The 16,179-nt window shown below is 32.8% G+C and overlaps 1 protein-coding gene across 2 annotated transcripts in view; it reads right to left on the bottom strand.

Moving 5' to 3' along the window:
* LOC127847373 (transient receptor potential cation channel subfamily M member 7-like) overlaps nucleotides 1-16,179 on the bottom strand; it is a 156,678-nt gene that overhangs the window by 14,040 nt on the left and 126,459 nt on the right. For both annotated transcript variants that reach the window (XM_052379240.1, XM_052379239.1), the window contains 7 exons: nucleotides 15,620-15,706; nucleotides 11,729-11,857; nucleotides 9,105-9,389; nucleotides 8,160-8,334; nucleotides 7,680-7,836; nucleotides 7,283-7,473; nucleotides 3,349-3,508 (listed from right to left, as the gene is read on the bottom strand). In XM_052379240.1, coding sequence (XP_052235200.1) covers nucleotides 3,349-3,508; nucleotides 7,283-7,473; nucleotides 7,680-7,836; nucleotides 8,160-8,334; nucleotides 9,105-9,389; nucleotides 11,729-11,857; nucleotides 15,620-15,706 — 1,184 coding nt within the window. The remainder of the gene's footprint in view (nucleotides 1-3,348; nucleotides 3,509-7,282; nucleotides 7,474-7,679; nucleotides 7,837-8,159; nucleotides 8,335-9,104; nucleotides 9,390-11,728; nucleotides 11,858-15,619; nucleotides 15,707-16,179) is intronic.

Below are 16,179 nucleotides of genomic sequence, written 5' to 3'. Positions count from 1 at the left end.
ATTATAAAGCCTGGTTGATCCGAATTATTCGTTCCGAACGTTTTTTATCTGTTATTGTATTACACATGTATGAGAGATAATCCCGAAATACGTAGGTTTTCTTTACCGTACTTTCAGTGTCAAGATAAAAGCCTTAAAGTTCGTATCCTTCACGAGACACTTTTGTAAACTAAACAAAAACATTTTTGTGTGTGTTTGAACTTATAACTTGAACAAAACGTGTACATATTTTTTTATTTAAAAACTTAAAATTCCTGTCATATATTTGGCGTTTATTAGTTGATGCCGTCTGCAAAAAAGACGTCATTCGAATGTTTCAACGCGAATTAACATAATGTTCGACGCCGTAGACGTTATTCAGTCCAGTTGCCATGTAAACGTTGAAGAATTTATGTTCAATATTACTGTTCGAAGTAGATGCGGACTGTTATAACGAATTATGTATATAATTGTAGCGATTATTCCTCGCTTTCTGTTAATGTGAATTGCTTTTCTGTGATATACAAAGGTCTGCGTTTTCAGGGGTAGGGGTGCATTCGTAATTTGGAGCCAACTGTGATTAAGTAAAGTTAGTTTGAACTTACATCCAAGATTGCGCCGTGTTCATGTTTGTCGCGAAGGAGTAGCGGATATTTTCACCGGTAAGCGACTTTATATTTATTTATTTTTTCAAACGAATACGCCGTTTCGGATCTACACTGTATGCGCTTTTTTCGGATTTAGTTTCAAGATCGTAGACGTTGGTATAACAAAGTTATTAATGGAAAACCGTCCTAAAATCTTGTGTCTACCTTCGTGACTGTCGAGCTATTGGATGTACACATATCTTGTTATCTTATCATACACAGTATTGACGCACGTGTACATTGCAATATAACTAAAAGTACGATAATTTTATTTCTCCGATGTCAATTCTTTGCCATAAAATTGAATTAAACACCCCTATTTGGAACTGACTTCCTTTAAAGCAAATGTTTGGACATGGCTTCCAAATGACAAACAGCTTTTTCCTATGTTAGAAAAATTTACACGAAATAACAGTCATGAAGGACTTCCGCATTAGTACGAAAGTTTTGGAGATCTTTTTCTCTTTAGAGATCAAGAGTTATCTTTGTGTTTCTATGTATTATCATATTGCTATTTTGTATTATTATATGTTTGCTCACAAACTTAACGCTCACATTTGGTGTGCGCAATTTAAGGCATTTGACGATATTATTTAAACAGTGTAACTTGTATTATTCTAACATTAATGAACATTCTAATGTGTGAATATGCCCTTAAACGTAATACTGTGCTTACTGAACCGAATACTATGCTAACTATTTCCAGGTATCAAGACGCCAGGTATAAATGTTGAGGATGCCAATATTAAAAGAAGGCGTTATGAAGTGTGGACCGTTCTAAAAAGCGAAAGTTACATGAAAACCCACCAATCAAACAAACAAATTCGCCAGTTGAGCACACAAAACAATAACATATATGTGCAATATAAGTGTAATGAAAAACAGGAAGAGGTAAAGCCGAATCGATACTAAACAGTTTGTTATGATCAAATATTACCATAATTGCGATTCGTTTTTTATACAATGACATTTGATATGTGTTAACATACGATAATACGTGCATGTAGCTCTGTGGTGACACATTTGGACGACCTTCTATTGAACAAGTTCTGAGTTGGTGAATATATTATAGTGGCAAAAAGTAAAGTGGATGGAAATATTTGTGCTTATGCAATACACGATACGATTTCATTAGAAGTGATCAACATAACCACGTTTATTTTTCTCTTTTATACTTTCAAAATACTTGCTATTTAAGAGGAAATATTGATATATTGAGGAAATTAAGTATAGGTTCACTTAAATAGGTTATTTCAACTTTTGCTGACATTGCCATCTAATGTTAAACTATGTAAATATTTCAAATGCATCTTCAATTCATTCCAACCCGAATGATTTTGTATGATTATAAAAGTGCTGAATACACTTAAAAATTAATGCAGAGACATCGTGGAAAGACATGACGTAAAACCGATAATACTTCTCTATAAAAAAACGTGAGAATCTAGCTTTATCACATATACGGAACGAACCGTGTAATTAGGTAGCACTTATAGATATTATATGTCCGTTATATCTACGAAGACTTGATACAATAAAAAAACACTACACACATCAGCTATACATGTTTTTGTTTTGTTCATGTGTTTTTATATGCTTATTTAGTCCGGCTCTTTAGCAGGATCTTTTCTGGCATATTCAACATTTTAACTCATGTGGGCCATGAATGGGATATGGCATCTCATTCCTCCACTCATGCTAAATTTCTAATTAAATATACTGCAATGAAAGATGCACTTATTATCGCCCTCTAATTAAATCATCTGCAAAGTCAGAACCAGAATGTTGAAACAAAAGTTCATATCAGAAGAAGGTCGACACGTCATAAAATACCTTACTTTTATTAAAATATTACTGAAAGGGGCTGATGAACATGATATTATCAGTATTATTATTAGCCACCCCAAAATCCATCCTGTTCAAAAAAGGCAAATTGATTATGTTAGTCGGCAGGTTTTCGTTCAGAATTATAATTCTACAGTAGGTAACGTGATTAAGAAAACACGTATACTGAATCACATAGCGTTCTATAAAGATAATTATAGTATTGAAGTACACATATAAATTTTATTCAAGATGGGTAGTTATTTCATGTCCAGCACTTAAACATAGGAAAGGGCTGTATGACATTTCAAAGCTAGGTCTCGAAATGTGCTTTTAAGGAAATCAGTTCCAAAAAGGGGGTTAAATCATTTTTTTCGTCGATAAGTTATCAGAAATGAAACGGCGTCTGAGAAAATCGTGATTTTTAGTTATATTTTACAGTACACTTGCGTCAATACTGTGTTTTATAATATAAAATGATATGTGTACACTCAATTTCTCGAACGTAAGAAAACAACAGCTTTTTGGACGGTTTTCCTTTAATAACTTTTTCATACCGACATCTGGTATCTTGAAACAAAAACCGAAGGAAGCGCAAACAGTGTAGTACCGAAATGGTGTATTTATTCAAAATAAATTTATAAACGGCTACGTATATCTGGATTTACCCTCGTATATATGCGCTTTATATGTCTTTGCAATAAATTGGCTATTTGGAGAACTACACATTTTTAAACAAGGGATACAAATGTACTGTACACTGCTCATTAGATACCTGCTATAAAACAGAGCTAATGTTTCTGCGATGTTGACTACGCATACTACACTTAATCATTGAAGAAGAGCATTGCGATGATATTAATGTTCAAATTATAAGCTTCCATTAGGGACATCTTACTTTTCATTTGCCGTTGTTTCTATCATCGAAGTGTCACTTTCTGTTTTTTTCTTATGCAGATAGCTGCGATGTGCCTCTTTCATAAATTTACTTAATGTGAGGTACTGTTTACCTTCACCGTAATTGGTTTTACGAAGCCCCTTGTCGTCGTAAGGAACATCTGTAAACATATTTAATTTACAACTCAAACAAACAAACTGTTTACATATCACATTGTCATTATTATTTAATCGTGATTAAACTAATGAAAAAAAAAACAATACAAAGAACACAATTTATGTTGAATTAAATATGTTAAATTCTGTTTACAATAATTCTTTTTTTTAAACATTAAGCTTTAGGCGGGTGTGTGAGAGTGGAAACGATAAATATTTAAGTCAAGATTATCGTTTATATAAATTAACATTGTAAATTGAAGAGCATAATGTTAGATTTGCATTGATAGCAGCATGGGACAGTTCTTATTGAGGTAAAATTCAACGTTTAGTTACTCATTTGTCAAGCTCAAATCAAAGATTCGTTTTGAAGTATTCATTAATTTTATCTCCAGTGTCAGTTGCCTATGTTGTATAAAGTTCTTAATAAAATAATTGTCTTGATTTCATAATAGTTGAATAATTCTAAAACAACAGGCTGTTTTTCTCCACAGACAAAGATGGAACTCAAGTGTTGTTAAATTTACAATAGTTACGAGTCGAGTCTTATGTTTACTTAAAGTATTTATTGTGCAATTGATTACGTCGAAAGTCTAAGGCCTATTGCGCATCACTCGAGCATAATGTTTGAAAATAATTCCTAAAAATTCAACAGTGTAATGGTAAAACGCGCTTTATTACGTTATTGGGAAATACATATACAATGTTTTATAAATATATCAAACATGAAAATATGTTATGTTAATAATAAATGTATAATATTATTAAAACCGATCGTTTACATGAATGCAATGTTAAATTTTAGCTGTGTCTGTTAGTACGTTGCATTCACGTGTGTATATTTAAAATAACGCAAAATTGTTTCTTTTATTTTTTAAATGAAATTTGCGTAATAGCCTCCATTATTTTAAATTTACGTGACGCCATCTTGATTTGTTCAAGTTAGAGTACCAATCTTGAATGGTTCCTGCGCTTAAAAAAATCATAATTAGGAAAACTCTGCATGTGGCGGGAAGCGTTTAAGTTTTCCTTAAAGATATTATGGAGAAGTGGCTTTACAATATAAATACTTAGTGCTAAAGAGGAAAACTATATTGATGACGTGGCTAAACCCAAATGATTTTGAAATCATTTTCACTTTTTTGTGTTATCCCTGGTAATGGTTATCATGTCATGGTAATATGTGTTTTTTGAACTTATATTTGTTATAGTATGCAATGTATTACTTAGTATTTGTTTGTATTTTACCATGATTTGTTTATCAGTGCCAAAATAAAACTACTTCTACCCAATATAGAGGAAACAGATGTCAGCGGTGATTAGTGGTGTAAAAACTAACTAAGAGTTAGCACAAAGTTGTGTTTTAATCTTTACTCTCACTTGTAACGCAATGCTTTTATTTCTCTTAATGTCACGACTATTTTTCTACGAACTTTATCAACAATTGGTATAAAAGAACATTAATATTTCGTTAATGTTTACTAGAATGTTATTATATTCGACCACACCGTGCAGCGTCACAACAATATAACACAAATATTGTAAACATCAGTCAATCGTGTTTAATCGTATCATTATTCAAGCGGTAAATACTATATGAAAACTCACTGGAGCGAAAGGACAGAAATGTTCCCGTTTTAAACATCTAAGGATACTGCAAATACAGTTTGTAGCAAATTCGTATCAAAAGTTAATGTGGCACGGAAACATGCAATTCGTTAGACAATGTCATACTTGTATAATACATCAAGCGACAATACCTCTCTTAAAAACTATTTTGCGAAACAAACTGAAACTATACGCGCATGTGCACCAGAACTTACATATAATTCTAATCATACGTATTCCACATCGAACGCGGAAAGTCAATATTATTCAAATAATAACTCACGGACAAATCAACGGGGCGAAACGAACTTACAAAACGAAAATCCACTAGCAAGTGTGTCTTACTTATTACCAAAGGGAAATAACGCCCCAAAATATATTTGAACGGAAAGACCTGGCAACTATGCGCACGTTTACCCCATAGGGATGTTGCATATCAAGTTTCATCCAAATCGAATCATTAGTGTATTTGATCTCGCTCGGATTCGAGCAGTAAGATAGTAATTATCAATCAGCAATTACACTCTGAATAATCATTGGACAAGAACGACCTGAAACTTATGTGCATGTCCACACTTTATGGATGCTGCATTTCAACTGTCATCTAATTCCGATCAGAAGTGTCTTAGATCCCGCTCGTAAACGAAACTAGCAACGTGTGACGGACGGAAGGACTGACAGACGGATGGGCGGACACAGAGTAGGGCGGACGTGATTATCGGTTGATTTGTTTCAGACCCACGCAATATAAAATCTTCAAAATTATCATTCTAACGGATTGAAAAGGTGTCGATTATATGCTCTCCCTTTCGGTAGCATACACATTCCCTAAATTACGCAAATTGATGATAATAAAAGAAAATAATTTACACATTAATCACAACTTAAGTATGCTGGTTGCTAAGTATTTTGCATTTAACGAATTGATTAAATTATATCTAAATTTGCGAAAGTCAGAATGTATAATATGTCATGAAGGCCGTCAAACTCTTCATCTGGTGCATGGGAATATGAAGTACCCGTAGATTGTGCAAAGTGTATTGGTGTTTTAATACAAGCAAGCTCGATATGTCAAAACTTTGTTAAATACTGTTTGCGATCTGGTAATAATGATCGAACAGTAATGCATGTGCTGCACGTTCGCTTCGAGTTAGTGTTAACGAAAAACGCGCATTGAAGTCAGTATATATCGAACTTGGCTTTGACTGTGCAGTGTTTACACAAGCCATATATGGATAAAACGACATATGCTTTTTACTCAGTTTTCGATCATGCATTATTCAATTAATGTTTTATTCACCAGTGTTCAATATGGCACGAATGCAAGTATTTAAATTAATCGTATGAACGACCTAGTGAATTATGGAATCGACGAACAGTTCAGTGAGATCGATTTTGTATGTCGTGATAATGACTTAATAAGTTGGTGGAACTAATAAGTTATTCATGGTAGCTTATAACGTTGATTGGTCGGCAAAGCTCGACTTGATTAGTCGTGGTAACAATATAATATGCTACGTTAAACTATGGACTAATAGGGTTTCACCGTTGTTTTTGAATAGTGTTCACATTATTTAAAATACTTCGTACTGACTTAATAGTGTTCATGCGATATACATCTTTAACATTAATTATGGATAACAATATTTTAAAATAGCAGTAAGTAGTTCTATGTATGTTAGATTATTTAATATAATTATATGCAAGCCGTTCATTTGTCACATTTACACGTGCGCACTGGAGGAACTGTAAAGTCGCACTAAAAGATGTGGACGTGAAAATACTAAGACCTTCTCATACCCACATTCATACACCTATCTGTGCACATGAAGATCATAACGTGCACACGTACAGACATGCATGGGCGCAAATAAAGACGTGTACATCGTGTTAATGTTAATTATGAGAAAACTGTAGCTATTTACTCCAATGACGTGTTTATTATATACATTTTTTCTGATATCGGTTTAATTGTCAATCTTACAACACGTGTCTCTGTTCAATAGCGACATTTACAAAATATTACATACTGAAATGAACAGGCCAGTTGACACTAATTTAAGGTAGTTTGTCGTTTTATGCAGAGTATTTAAATATAATATGCAATATACCTCTCATGTCTACTAAATCTTTGCTATAGTTGTCGTATTATTAATCCGCATGGTACTTACGGAAATGATCATCTGAGAGCTCATCTTTTGTACGCTTGGTCACACAACATTGGAAAAGCTTGTATATAGGCCAAGATAATAAATTCAAAGGAGGACATAATACAGGCCGTTGTGCGTAATCCTTGATGACAACGAATCTCTGGAAACACCAAATCTTCTCTGATTTGTCTTGGATTTTAGTAAATGTGTAACTGGAAAACGAAATCAATTTAATTACTGTTTCATTTATATAGATCGGAAATCGACGAACTACTGCGAACATTTAAATGAATAATGATAAATGCAATTATTTACATATCATGGCACAGCACGTTTTTTGAGCTATTCAAATATGAATAAATAAAATACCACTGAACTATTTATATAAGAGTAAGTTCTTTGGAGTATGTGCACATACTTAAACATTGCAATAAGAATGTTGAGAAGCAGGATATTTGAAAACATAAGGTAAACTCCCATCATGAAAGGACCATAAGTCCTGCCGGTCTCAGTTGGGCAGAGTCGTGTTGTTCCGTTTTCCCATAGGCCAGTGTCATTTGTACAATCCTTAAACTCTTTTAGAAAAACAAATATTAAAATTATACACATATTATCATATATCCGTATAACTGGATGTTTGCATTTATAACGTTCAACCATCATATCCAATAGTGATCGGTTAAAGATCTGAATGAAAAATAATTATATAGTTCACCTAAACTGATAATTGTTATCATTATTTGAGTGTACCAAATATAAAATAAATGTATCTGCATGGTTCGAAATATTGATTAAATAAAATACGCAACCATCTTTATGTAAGGACTTGATGTACTCAAGGCAAAAATACAAAATGAGTTTATTACATAGCGCGTGCTTTATTCAAATTCATAAATACCTTCAGTCTCATCTAAAGTGAGCTCTCCATAAAGAAGCCAGTAAGGCCTTCTTATTAAATGTTTAGCATTTGCCAAAGTAATTTTAGCACCGGGGTAGAGAATGGAGTACGAGGTAATGGCGTAAGCCACTACAAACACCACCATGATTACATAGAAATGCCGTAGGTCCTTTACCTGAAATAGAACAATCCTATAACTGAGGGATACTCGCATTTCTGCTTTATATATTTTATCATGCATGTAAGACTTTTAAAAATAAAGTTACACTATAAGAAAAAGAAATATTGATTGTATTTCATGCTAGGCGGTAAATGAGTGGAAAAAGGTAAAAACTGCAAGTTGTCGTGAACACGCGGATAACAAACACTCTTCTGTCTGCCAAAACGTTATAAATCGGCGCCATCTTAATTTTTTCTTAAATATTTTCTTTCCGAATCGGGAAAAATACATACATAATATACAAATTGTGCAGCTTCTTATAATGTATAAATCTATTTTAAAATTAGACAAGTAATGATATTGAGCAACAACGTGGTGAAATTTAACAAACACAACTTGGTAAGAATGTGTTATTCAAAAACAAATACCGAAAAAAATGAATATGTTATATCGAGTTTCCTTTGCATACGACTTATTTTGTAGCATTGACTCGTTCAGAATATGTTTTCATTTAAAACGACAAGATAAAACTTCACATATTTATACCACCGGTCACTCTATGCATTTTGAAAATATCTAAGTTTTCATAATAATTCCATATATCACGCATTCATTGTTTTCAAGGAATTCTTACCGACAATATTTCCCTAACTTAATAATTTCAATTGATTTTAGATCTTTAGATTAAACGCGTTTATTACACGTAATCAAATTTTCAACATTTAATTATTTAATTGTTTTACAGGCTATATTTTTGCAGCAATGTTTACAAATTATGCACTCACCATTTTTTTAAATATAATGATTTTTGGGCCAATTGCTTTTTCAATAGAAAATATGTAAAGGAGTCTAATGCAGAACGCGGCAAAATCGAAGGCATATACGAGTCTAGGATAATCAATCTTGTCTGGAAAGTGTGCGAATCGCAGCCCGAATCCAAGTACAAACAGAATGATCGTAAATATATCGATCCAGTTCCATCCATCCAAAATGTAATTCTTCAGTTTTGTCCTTAACTGCACACTTTGAGTGGCAGTCTTATCATTCTTATGACCAGGCATCTGAAGCATCTGCAACAACGGTAATAGATGTTTAGTGTGTGACTTTGTTTACTCGCTGAGGAGTATCAAGTCGACCGATTGTTACAACACAAACATGTGTCAAAGTGTTTGCATTAATAAAAGCCGGTTTGGTGTGGTTATACTCCCAATTAAAACTAGAACATATAAATACATGGTCACATATTTTAGATTAAAATGATGTATTAACACACAATATCAACCAACACAACACATCCGTTCGGTATAGAATGTGTGTGCGATATTGTAACGTTTTGAAATCAAACAAACACGTTCATTTGTAACTATTTAAAAAATAAACTCGTGATAACTTCATTGAGAGTATTATCGGATAATGTTCAAAGCTTGTATTTGAGCTTTCCGTCTATGCTTCCCTAACACTCCTTCCCTTGCGTATGCCATACTGATCCTATGTAACAGTCCGTCTATACCTTATACCAACATGATACTATGTAACATTCCGTCCAAAGTGTATGCCATTTTAAAACCTATGTAATAGTCCGTCAATAGCGTATGCCATGTGTGATAGTTTGTCCATAACGTATGTGACTTTGAGTCTGTGTAACAACCCGTCAATAACTTATGTCATCTTTAGCCTGTAAACAGTCCGTTTATAGAGTATGTCACATAGAGCCTGTGTAGCAGTCCGTCGATAACGAATGCCAAATTGAGCCTGTGTAACAGGTCGTCCATAACGTATGCCACATTAAACCTGTGTAACAGTCCTTCCATATCCTATGCAACATCGCGCCTGTGTAACAGTCCGTCCAAAGCGTATGCCACATTGAGCCTGAGTAACAGGTCGTCCATAACGTGTGCCACATTAAGCATGTGTTACAGGCCGTACTTAGAGTATGCCACATTGAGCATGTGTATCAGGTCGTTCATAGCAAATGCCACATTGATCATGTGTAACAAGCCGTCCTTAGCCTATGCAATTTTGAGACTGTGTAATAGTCCGTCTATAACGTATGAAATATTCAGTCTGTTTACCAGGCCGTCCATAGCGTATGCAACCTTCAGGCTGTGTTACAGTCCGTCCATACCTTATACCAACGTGATACTATGTTACAGTCCGTCCAAAGCTTATGCCACACATTGAGCCCTATGTAATAGTCCGTCCATAGCGTATGATACATTCAGTCAGTGTAACAATCCGTCCATAGTGTATGGCATATTGAGCTTGTGTAACAGGTCGTTAATAACGTATGACACATTGATCCTGTATAACAGGTTGTCCTTAGCGTATGCCACATTGAGCCTTTGTAACATGTCGTCTATAGCGTATGCCACATTGAGCATGTGCAACAGGTCGTCCATAGTGTATGTCACATTGAGCCTGTGTATTGCGTCGTTCATATGCCACATCGAGTTTGTGTAACAGGTCGCCCATATCGTATGGCACATTGAGCATGTGTAACAGTCCGTCCATAAAGTATGCCATATTAAGGCAGTGTAACAGGTCGTCCAGAGCGTATGCCACATTGAGCCTGTGTTACATGCCGTCCTTAGAGTATGCCACATTTAGCCTGTGTAACAGGTTGTCCAAAGCATATTCCACATTTAGCATGCGTTTCAGGCCGTCCTTAGCGCATACAAGTTTGAGCCTGTGCAATAATCCGTTAATAGCGTTTCTCACATTGAGCCTGTAAAACAGGTCGTCCATAGCCTATGCCACATAGAGCATGTGTTACTGGCCGTCCTTAAAGTATGCCACATTGAGCCTGTGTATCAGGTCGTCCATAGCGCATGCCACAGTGAGTCTGTTAATCAGGTCGTCCACAGCGTATGCCACATTGAGCCTGTGTAACAGTCGCCCATAGTGTATACCACATTCGGTCTGTCCGTCCATACCTTATACCAACATGATTCTATGTTACAGTCCTTCAAAAGCTTATGCCACACCTTGAGCCCCATGTTATAGTCCTTCCATAGCGTATGATTCATTTAGTCTGTTTTGTAACAGTCCGTCTATAGCGTGAACCAGCATGAGCCTGTTTTATAAATAACATGGATATACTATTATATAGAATTTTACATTTTAACAAGTGTATTGAAACGATTTGCTTTGATCAATGACGTTTCAATTCATAATATTTTCAGTCGATATGTAATTTACATAAAAACATTTGATAATCATACCACACAGAAACCACACCAAATACACATTTGTAGAGATACAACATTTTTGAAGTGTGCTACAAGAATTAAACAAGTTATGTTATTATAACTTATATAATATCATTATTATTGTATGTTATTTCGTTTAATACATACTATTTGCATTATTGTCAATGTTCCATAGTCTTAAGACTATTTCTGTAAATTACCTGTCTCAATTCTTCCACCGATATGGCAATTACCCATGTAAGTAATACGTATTCACTGAACGATACATTTGGCGTGAGTTCAAACAACAACACGTACGCGAACAAGAACAGAAACAGCAGTTGCGAGATCTGTCGATAAACAAAACAAAACCTATACATTACTGCTTTTTAAAGTCTTTGTATTAACGTTATATATGAGTTGTATCAATACAACGACACCGTATCACATAATGTATATGAATGTATGCATTTAAATTTTTAACAGTTAGTTAATTCTTTAAGCAGATAGTGTTAGGTTCTTTAGCAATGAAGGTTTAAGCGATACACTGTATCGACAAGATTACGCCAGTGAATGGAAACAGCTAAACAGAGATTTTCCCAGCCAGCAGTACATATCAGTTTATCACTGACTTGTGTACATTCATCTGTAATTATGGTGTTTTATTGTTGTGTTCCTTATTGCAAAGCTTTAGGATTTGATGAAAATGTTTCAATGTTATAAATTATTTCTTTGTGTAAAAACCTAATTTATGTGTTAAAACACATATGTAGCATACTTTGGTTATTAGGTTCAACACATAAATACTCTATAACAATTACAATAAAAGATAGTATTAAAGCTAAAAATCAATAAATGCTTTATCAGGGCTTTTAACATTTATTAAATTATATATTTATGATGAATGCTTTTAACATTTATTAAATTATGTAAATTATAAGATAGTGTAAATTACAAGAAAAGATAGTGATATAAAAAAGAATCAATAAATGCATACAGAGGGCGTTTAACATTTATTAAATTATATTCTTATGATTTATTTATTTATGCAAATTACAAGATTATGTTAATTACAAGAACATTTATTAAATTATGTAAATTACAAGATTGCGTTAATAACAAAAAAAGATAGTATTAAAACTAAGAATCAGTTAATGCTTAACAGGGCTTTTAACATTTATTAAATTATATTTTTATGATGTAGGCTTTCGACATTTATAAACTTATGTTAATTAAAAGATAATGTAAATTACAAGAACATTTATGAAATTATTTAAATTACAAGATTATGTTAATTACAAGAAAATATAGTACTGAAATCAAGAATCAATAAATGCTTAAACAGGGCTTTTGAAAGTTATTAAATTATATTCTTAGGATTTATTAAATAATGCACATTACAAGATTATGTTAATTACAAGAACATTCATTAAATTATCTAAATTACAATAGTATGTAAATTGCAAGAACAAGAATAGCATTACAACTAAGAATCAGTAAATGCTTAAACAGGGCTTTTAACATTTATTAAATTGTATTCTTAGGATAAAACTATATTCTATAAACAGGTGTTTGACCTCCAGATGGTACATTTTTCATGCATGTGTGATTATGTGGTGTTGGCATGGCCAATTGTTGAGAACACCTCTTAACCCAATTCAACAGTTGTAAACTACTAGTTATTATGTAGTGTATTGGAGAGTCGCTTCTCTCATGTTAACTTGTTTCGCTCACGCGAGAACATTGTCGCTACAGTCTATATCCGTAAAGAGGTAGAAGAAGAGATCTTCGTCAAATGAGCAATGCAAATAAGTATACACAAGACTCGCATAATAAAAAACTATGAACCAACAATACGTTTTAAAATCAGCTGCATCAGCTACATCAGCTATAATTTTTGGGTTAGTTAAGACGATCACCCTTTTACAAACTGTATATGGTAACAACATGAATCTTTGTTTCCGTAAGATGGAAATGACCGCTCAATTCGGTAAAGAATATATAACGACTAATGTTTCGGGTAAGTATATTTAAGTCTCAATAGCATTAATTTCAACAAAAATAAACTAATTTAAAAGCGTCTTCATTCGGATTTCTTGCTGCACGATAGTCTTTAAATAACAATTTACAAAATATCCCGTATACACATGATGACTTGCTTATCATTAAAAAAAGCGCAATTGCAAACAAACAAATTTGGATTTCATTACAGTACGGGCTTTTTAGAACACTAAATTGAATTTTAATTTCCGGAAAAATGTGCGTGCGGTTCGTAAATAATAATAAACATCAATGGTCGCACATTTTGTTCATCCTAGACGGTGAATCAGTTAAAAATACCAGTACATTATAACGTTGTCATTTCATTCTTGCTCGAGCGAACCTATAGGGTTTTATCATTTCATTTCAGCTTAGTGCTACTAGATTTTAGTTGACCTATTGTTGGACTGGTTTCGAAACAAAAGGTAGATAGCCCCAACCAATACGTAAATAACCACGATGACCTATTCAATAATTGAAAAGTTATAACATTCATTAAAACTATAACATATTTTCAAGGATGCAGTAACTAGAGCACTTATTTCATACATCAGCGGTGAAATCAGTTTGTGGTCATATAACGTTATATTAAAGACATCAAAATGCAAGATATGTAATTACGCTTGATCAAGATTTGAACAGTTTTTAAATCTATGGTACATACGCATTGAACTTAACCTCTTTTTATTATTTCGTTATTATCCACCACTCGCAAACAAAAGATGTAAATGACTTATCATGAACTAATAATACGATCTTGCACTGAATTCAACACATATCCTCTATAAAACTCTATATATATATTTCAATAATGAAGGTCAATTTTATGACTAAGTAATAAATTACCAAATTTATTACATATTCGATATTTTGCCAACTATAATTAAGCTGACGATGAGGACAACCAAGAAATAAATTCCAATGTTAATACATTGAATTCTACAAAGCATTCAAATCGTATGATAAAACAACACCATTTCCTTTCTTAAATTAATGCAATATTGATATATGATATTGATACCTTTACAATTTGCTATTAGGCCGTTAATAACGATTGGAAACTTGCAATCGTTTACTCGTAATTAAGATTGAGCAAAATATGTGAGATATCATATTTTGATTATTCACTGCAAACTTTCGAATATAGTTTTACTAGATAAAAGGAACAATTAAGAGAAAATGACCCGAATGGATTATCAATACAGACCACGAAAATATATATTGAAAATATTATATAAGATCCGAATCATTAACTTTGTATGGAACTTACATGTTCTAAATTATGTACATTTCGCGTATCATCAACGATCTTGATAATACAACTTCTCATTTTTTTGTTATTTTACAAATGTTATGGTTTGCAATTATGTTTTATCGACGTTTTTATGATGCGCACAGTTTTAAGTGTAAACATGAGCATCTTCAATACATCAAAATCATGTTAACATCAAATGCATGTATCACAAGTTTAAAGACAACAATTTTTAATAAAATTCAAATATTCCGTTTGTACGTTCGCGAACAGGTCTCGGTAAAAGTTTATATTGCATTTTATGTGATGTGTATTGTTCTCAATTATGTGTTGAATGTTGTTTGCGAAACATGTAAAACAAAATTAGAATGTATGTGGTTGTAAGTTATTTTGGACTGCTTGGTTTTATAAATATGCGAAGACCAGTCAATTTTGAGACGATACAGCAGTAGTATCGATATGAATCTGATTTTATAAAGCCGATGACAAAAAACCAATTAAGCTTGCAAAATGATCTTAATCGTAAACCTTCGTATGCACAATTACGACGCACAAATACACACATATATATACTATATATATATATATATATATATATATATATATATATATATATATATATATATATATATATATATATATATATATATATATATATATATATATATATATATATATATATATATATATATATATATAGTATATATATTTGTGTATTTGTGCGTCGTAATTGTGGATATATATATATATATATATACGCATTTTCTATCACATGCTACACTGTGTATATTTGTTTAAAACCAGATGGTTCATAACATACCGCATTGTACACGAATTTGCATTTTGGAGCCTGCATTTTGTTCAAGGAGAACTTGTTTAAGTCTGTGTCTGACGATGGCCTCTGTCTCTGAAACAAGATGAAACGAACGCCATTCGACTTAGAAGATAGATTACGAATTAGCAACGTAAGGATTGATCAAATGAAGTTAGATAGTGAAATTACGGTACTTTGTTTTAAAGAAAACAACCAACCCGATCACTACTTTGTTTAAAACAAATATGGTTTAAAGTGCATGACAAATGCTGAGGCTTTATGTGTATTCGAACGTATGCTATATATCGGCTTTGTTGCAAGCCGCATGAAGCATGTATACATGTTTGTACATTTGTTTTGTTAATTAAATTTTGAGAAAAAAACGAGTTGAAGCACGTCGTTTCGATCGTAAAATTTCATAGTGTAAACATGAAGCTTTACATAAAAACAACATCTTTGTTTGTAACTAAATAACGCATTAAACATTAAGGGAAGCTTCATCTAAATTGACAGTTATAAATAATTGGATTACATGCAATATATTTGAGTATTGTTACACTGCGCCT

This window comes from Dreissena polymorpha, chromosome 10, assembly GCF_020536995.1.
Source record: "Dreissena polymorpha isolate Duluth1 chromosome 10, UMN_Dpol_1.0, whole genome shotgun sequence".
Classification (NCBI taxonomy): domain Eukaryota; kingdom Metazoa; phylum Mollusca; class Bivalvia; order Myida; family Dreissenidae; genus Dreissena; species Dreissena polymorpha.
Note: the sequence above shows the minus strand (reverse complement) of the source record. Positions and strands in the feature narration are given on the sequence as shown.